Source organism: Lipotes vexillifer, unplaced genomic scaffold (assembly GCF_000442215.2).
Source record: "Lipotes vexillifer unplaced genomic scaffold, Lipotes_vexillifer_v1.1 scaffold1019, whole genome shotgun sequence".
Taxonomy (NCBI): domain Eukaryota; kingdom Metazoa; phylum Chordata; class Mammalia; order Artiodactyla; family Lipotidae; genus Lipotes; species Lipotes vexillifer.
This window is the reverse complement of record NW_006776835.1, coordinates 957,167-964,090: the sequence shown is the minus strand read 5'-3', so window position 1 is coordinate 964,090 and position 6,924 is coordinate 957,167. Positions and strand designations below refer to the sequence as shown.

General features: G+C 58.5%; 1 protein-coding gene across 2 annotated transcripts in view; it reads right to left on the bottom strand.

Annotated features, from left to right (window-relative positions):
* The window catches only part of PLEKHO2 (pleckstrin homology domain containing O2), a 20,886-nt gene that overhangs the window by 241 nt on the left and 13,721 nt on the right, over window positions 1-6,924 (bottom strand). For both annotated transcript variants that reach the window (XM_007450711.1, XM_007450710.1), the window contains 3 exons: window positions 4,845-4,949; window positions 3,233-3,331; window positions 35-874 (listed from right to left, as the gene is read on the bottom strand). In XM_007450711.1, the coding sequence (XP_007450773.1) occupies window positions 35-874; window positions 3,233-3,331; window positions 4,845-4,949 (1,044 nt within the window). The remainder of the gene's footprint in view (window positions 1-34; window positions 875-3,232; window positions 3,332-4,844; window positions 4,950-6,924) is intronic.

The window sequence follows — 6,924 nt, the reverse complement described above, 5'->3', positions numbered from 1 at the left end:
CGGCATTCCCAGTTGCCGGCTCACTGCCCAGCACCTTGTTCAACAGTTTCTCCGTCTGTTCCGAGGCCACTTTCACCTCCAGCTGGGCCCGATACAGCTGTTCCCCAGGCTTCCGTGGACGTCGGGGGCCTTCCCCAAGCAGGTCCCCCAGGGAGGAGCAGCGGGGATGGAACTGAGGCTGCGGGTCCCACTGGGGCAGTGCTGTGGACGTTGTTGCATTCTTTGGGCAAGTTCCTGGGGTGCCTGCATCCTGGGATGGCTTGATGGGCTCAGGGCTGTCATCCATACCATTCACTGAGACCTGTGCTGGGCCTTGGGCAGAGGTCTCAGAGGCCCCAGGACTCTGGGCTGGCCCAGAAGCCTGCACACCACTCATGGAGGCTCTCAGTTTCTCCGATAAGATCTTGGCTGGGGGTGTAGGGGGTGGAGCGGGCTTCCCACCCTCCCTAGGCACGGCCTTGGAAGTCCCAGAATCAGGCACCTGGGGCGGTTCTGTACTCTCAGGGTCAGGGGGCTCCTCAGGGCTGGGGCTCTCCCAGCTCACCTTCAGTTTGTCAGGCAGGACCCTGCTGGGGGGCTGCTCAGAGCCCCTGTCCTCCCCCACTGGAGTCTCTGAGTCTTCTCGGCTTTCAGGGTGGGTCTCAGAGCTTGCTGGGACGGGGATTGAGGCTCTCTCCCCTACAGGGGTCTCCACTCCATCACCAAGACTGGTCGTCTCAGGTGCTGCGGAAGGCTTGGTAGGAGGCATGGGCGGCCGGGGTGTCTCCCGGGGCTGGGCTGCACTGACATCATTGCTGGGGGCAAACACTGGCAGCCCGCTGTCAGGAACATCAAGGTCCAGGCGCGAAAGCCCATCGGATGCTGCACTGGCTACCTGGGTGGAGGAGCAGGATATGGTGATCAACTTGGATGAACAGCCACTGGGTCAGGTGTGCCCACCTACAAGGTATTTAAGCCCTCCCATCTAGGCTGCCCAGGCCCCTGGCCCCCTACTCTCCATGCCCTCTGCTCTGGTTTCCAAAGCCACCTGATTAGAAGCTAAAGTGATTCTCTGATGAATCCTCTCCTCTCTCTCACTTCCGCAGAATTCCTGGTTTTGAAATCACAGGCCAGGAAGCCAGAGCTAGGGTGCCCTCTCAGCGCCCCAGCCTGGCTTCTTCCAGCCTATGTGATAGGCCGCTCTTTTGAATGGCAATTGTGCTGGCCTGGGTGTCAGGGGACATGGTTCCAGCCCTGTTTTCGGGCCCCTACCTGGCTGTGGGCCTTGGGAGGGTCCCTTCTCTGCAACCACCCACCCAGAGTCCCCACGGTCGGCAGGCGACAGGACCGGAACTCACATATGGATCTCCTGCATCATCCTGAGCTCACTCGCCCTGCAGACCTCTGTCCGGTCCGCCAGCCCTCCGGGCCAGAGCTCTCCAGCCTTCGCCTGCCCAGCTGCTCAGCAGCTGGTGCCCACTCTCCTCGTGTTGTCACATGTGGCCCCAGACACAGGCAGCCCCAGACCACAGCTGAGTGCCAGAGGAGAACAGCTGTACCCAGCAGGCAGCTGGCCCCATCTGGCCCCAGGGGCCCACAGGGACACCCAGCAGCCCCACGGTCATGGGGAAAACTCCCAGGGAGCCTCAGAGGGCCTGGAGTGGGGCTGGGCAGGAGGCCCTTCCCAAGGTCCCTCAAGGTCCCTCACTCCCTTTTACACACACAGGGTGACCTGGCCTACATATGCGCTCAGTCACTGGACACGAGTGCCTCCCTGAATTCTTCTCAGAGGGTTCCCCTCTCCAAGGCTGGCCTGCCCCACACCTCCTAGGCCTCCTCCCTCAGACATGACTTTCCTCTCTGGCTACTTCAGTCACTCCCTCTGCACTCCCTCTGCAGGCTTTTTTCCCTCCGCTGACAGACATGAACAGGCTATCTCATCTCACCAGCAAACCCTCCAATGACCTTGGCCCCTTTCTGTCTCCCTCCTTCCCCGCCCTGGTCTATCTCCTTCTCTCCAGCATCCCCAGCTCTGCACCCCATGACAGCCCTAAGCTGACTCCTTCTCTGAGAAAATGTGCTGTAAACATCACCATCTGCCTTTTCCTCAGTCCTGCCTCGTGACTTGTGGCTGCCAACCTGGCTGATGACCCCTAGTCCTGTGCCCTTCTCTCCGGATGCGCCACTCTCTGGCTTCCTCTTCCTTTGCTCCCTACTGCCCCCCATTCCCCAAAGGCAGCATCTGCTGAGGTTCTTTCCTGGCCTCCAAGGTCTCTCCCCCAACTATCGACACCCATCAGTAACACTGGTCTGACGAAGGGCTCCTCCCTTCCCCCTCCCCCTTGCCCATAACTTCTCCCACATTCCCTGTGTCCAGGGCCTCCCTTCGCCGGGTCTCCAGGCTTGGGGGCACTCCTGACAACCCTCCCTCTTTGTCCAGCTCGCCTCCCCGAGTCCTGAATTCAATCACAAGCCCAGGTGGCTCTTGCTTCCCAGTGTCTCTTGCACCGGCCCCTCCCTCTTCACCCCCTCCTGGAGCCTAGAGGCCCCACGCCTGCCTCTATTTCCTGGCCCCCTGCCTTTCCCTCCATCAACCTGACCCATCCTACCCAGGGCCTCCAACTGACCTCTGCAACGCACCCTCCCATCCATCCTGCCCCTGACTCCTGCTTTCAAGGCCTCCACAATTTCCTCCCCGCTACCCCACCTTCCCAGACACATCTTCCAGCCAAAGGGACCAGGCACACCTCAAACTCCCCTGCCCTGGGCCTCAAGCTCGCACCATTCCCTCCACCCAGGACCTCCCTCACTCCAAGTCTGCCCACTGAAACCGTTCCCATGCTTCAAGGGTCAGCTCAGGTGTCTGTGGGTCCTCTGTGGTCCCTCCTGCTCAGCCTGCCTGAGCCGCCCTCTGTACCAAAATTAGACAGTGCTGCTTGGAGCAGTCCGTGGACAGGTCTCTTCTCCAGCTGGAAGCTGAGCTCTGAGAGGCGAGGACTAGACTCAGGCTCTCAGTTTCCCTCCAGCACCAGCCTGGGTTAAGGCCCGTGGACTCAACATGGGAAGCAGGCGCACCCACTCCCTGAGGACATACAGCACTCGCGCCTCCACACTGACACCCCGCATGCCACTCAGGCAGCCCGATACCAAGAGTGCTCAGGAAAAAGGTGGCCCAAGCCCGCTGCCACCTAAGGAGCTGTGGTCCCAGGCTCATCTGACTCCCAACCTTCCCAAGCTGGGGCCAAGGCCTTACCTCCTTCAGGTGGACTCTTGTAGGGGGCCGGCGCCGCTGACCCCCACGTACGCGGTCCCGTGTCACATGCTCCAGGGCACAGCTCTTGTCCACCTTTACCTGGGAAGGACAGGGAACCACGTCAGTCCCCAGCAGGCCTTGAGGAGAGGAGGAAATGCCCAGGCGTTAACCTGAGACTCAGAGGCAGGGTCTGCACCTGCATCCTTGCTTGACAGGGTCAAGTGCCCCAGCTGTCCCTCTCTTTGAGGCATCTCCCTGCTTTTCTCCCCACCTCTACACAGCCTGTGTCATCTCTCTGCAATCTGAGGCTCTCCCTTCTCTGCAGCTGCTTGCTTTGCCTCAGTCTTCCTGCCCAAATGTGGGCTATCAGCCCTCACCCCTCAGTCCACTGCAGTATGTAAGCAGCCCTGAGGCTGCTTTTGTGCTTAGCTTGGGGGGGAGCGGGGAGAAGACAGCCCATGATCCCCTAGTACCTGGCTTCCAGAAAAGACCTTCCCTGGCCCGTCACTCTCCCAGGACCCCTGGGGATAGCTCAAGAAAGAGCAGGGCCTCTACTCCCAGGGGTCAGGGAGTCTGGGGGGCAGCATCTCCTCTCTAAGGATAAGGAATGGGGGCGGGGAGTAGCCGGGAAGCCACAGGAAGAGTCACGTGGGAAATCCAGACTCTGAATCCTGGAGCAGCCTGTCCCTGTGGTGGTGGGGGTGGGCTAAGACTCTTCTGCCCACAGGTGAGGCTCAGGCCCACCTGAGGGTCTTTGCAGTGGAGGAGCTGGTCCTGCTCCGCCAAGGCTGTGGGCCGAGACCCAGCCCATGCTCCTGTGGCCTCCAACTCTCTCTCCCCTGAAATGGGGACACTTTCCCAAGCAAGTGAAGGGCTGAGCATGGCACAGTCACGTAAGACGTGATCCAGGAGCCATGGCTGTGAGGCAGGGAACCTGGGTGTTAAGAGGGAACCTGCGTGGCAAAATTCGCTCCCCTTGGGTTTCAGTCTTCTGCAATCCAAGGGGTCACTCTAGGTGGCCCCCCAAGCCCATTTTTGCCCAAACAGCTATGAATCCATGATGTCAAAGATAAACCCTCCCTAGGAGATCTGGTCCCCTGGGACACCCTGCCTGCCCGAAGCCTGATGGTGGCCCTGCTGCCATCACCACTACAGCACAGGGGGCTGGGTGGCCACTGCAGGCAGATAAGGAGGCCCAGGGTTGGAGCCAGCCAAGCTTGGACTTCACCGCCCAACTGAAGAGTGAGCTGTCAGGCTCTCAGCTCACCCACAGACCTCTCTGCTGTTTCCTGCTGTTTCCGGCTGGGGCTGGGTTGGAAAGGATGCATGGCTGCACCCAGTTAAATTCTACCCCACCACTTACCCACGTTTTAATTTAAAACAAGTTACTTAACTTCCTTACACCTCAGTGTCCTCATCTGTGACATGGGAACACAACCACCTACTTTGAGAGGTGTTGTGATGATTAAACGAGGTAACAACCACAGATGCCCCAGTGTTTGTAGCAGTGACATAATCAAGGGGCTGTCAGGGTGGGGTCGGGCAGGGTCCACTCTGAGATCACACACGGTGGGAAAGGAGACCCAGAGCCGTCCACAGGACCGCATCGCACCTCGTCGAAAGCCTTGTTCTTGCCTCGGTTGATCCCTTCATTGAGGGCTTTGATCCAGGATTCCTTCTCCTCCCCATTGGGTGCCTGGAACTTGATGTCGCTGACCTGCAAGGGGCACGCGTGGGGTGGATAGTAGATGTTTAAAAGCGTTCACATTTGGGGTCCTGAGGAAGCTTCCGCCCCGGATTGAAGTCTGCCCCCGCACAGCTGGTCAGGAGCAAACCACAATGACCCCCACATCAGGTCTGACACTGGGGCTTCAGAGCAACGGAGGGGACAGATCCAGCAGAGAAGGGGCCCTCTCCATGTACACAGCTGCCAGAGATTTGGATTCGAATCAGCCTTGCCCAGATCTGGTCTCACTCCATGTGACTCCCCCAGACCAGCTGCCTGACCTCTCAGTTTTCTCTGTAAAGTAGGAGTAGTCCCAGTCTACTTCCACCAGACCGAGTACAATGACAGAGGTGACAGGCATGAGGGGTGTCCAGTGGTGAAGGCCCACTGGAACCAGGGCCACCCGCAGCTGCCCAGTGGGCCCCACAACCAGTCCTGGACAAGTGAAAAAGTCCCAGGGTCTCCTTTCTGGCCTTGAATCACAGGCTACAAGAGAGAAAGGGCATTAGGGGGTCAATTCCAGCCCCCTCATCATATAGATGAGGGAAAAGAGGCTCATCAGATGGGATGGGACTTGGCCAAGGTGGCCTAAAGTAATCCCATGACTTGACCTCACACCCAACCTCATCCCATGCCACCCCATGGGTTCCTTCCCACCTCAGGCAGGAGCTCCGAACTCCTACATTAGAATCAGAAGGCAGCTCAGAGAGGCCCCTTCCTGCCAGGCCCCACGGTCAGACAGGAAACAGTGGAAGGAGTGAGGCCACACAAACCAAGGAGCCGCCCCTATGGTGGACACAGCAGTAGGGTCTCTGAGCTGGACAGACCAGCACTCACAGCTGGCTGACTCGGAGCCTCAGGGAGCTATGAAGATCAGTGATGTAGCAAAGTGTTAAACGTGGAAGTGGGCACAGAGCAGGTGCTCAGTAATAGGAATTATCACCATTTCTCTCCTTCTGGACAAAACAGTCCTAGTTTCCTCATCTGAAAAAAGGGATGACACCGCCTACCACAAAGCAATGCCGAGGGAATCAAACATGACTAAAGCCACAGCCTGGCACATAGTAGGTACTCAGAAATAGTTACTGAATGAATAGCTAATCAATGAATGAACTGGCCCAAGGTTGCCGTTTTGGGGCCGCTGCGCACTCTGACCTCAAGATGCCCTAGTTCTTTGTCAGGCGGTCACCAGCCGCCCATCCCTGCCCGGGTGTTAAGATAGCGCTTTCCCTCCTGCTGCTCTCCCAGTTATGTAACATGCAGCCCGCCTGGCCCCCTCAGCATCCTTGTTATATAACTTCCTCCTGGCTGCCTCTGCCTTCTCCTCACACAGGGCCCTGGTTCCACCCACCTCCCCATGCCAGGCACAGCCCAATGCTCATTTGCATGACCAGGGTAAATTTGATCCTGGCAGCAGATCGGCAGCTAAGTCAAAAACCCCAGGGCACCTTGGCAACTGCCTGAGCCCAGCCATCAGGGCCAGCAGGGGCTCAGGAAGGGCCAGCGCTGCATCTGGGCTCTGAAAGGGCCCACCCAGCCCTGAAAGAGGGCTGTGAGTAAGGTAACCCAGAGCATCCCATGAGCCCAGCTACGCTTCTCCTGCTCACAGGCCCTGAGTTGGTGGGGTCCCTGCCTGGTGCAGGACTTAGCATCCCAGAGAGCTTGAGAGGCATACACTTGAACTCAGCAACAGATGCAGCAAGAGAAAGAGCACTGACCTGAGAGTCAAGTTCACAGGGTTCTAGTCGCACCAACCTGCAATGAGACCTGCACAGGTCTCTTTACTACTCAGTGCCTCAGTGGGACAAAAACACAACCACTGGACTCAACCCAAACTGTGACCGTTTCCCATTGACAGCCCACCTAGGCTGGCTGGGGGGGGAGGGTGTTGGCCCAGGGGCTCCCCTAGGAGAGGGAATACAAAGTTAAATGGGACCCAGCGTCACCCTAAGGAACCCTGAAATCC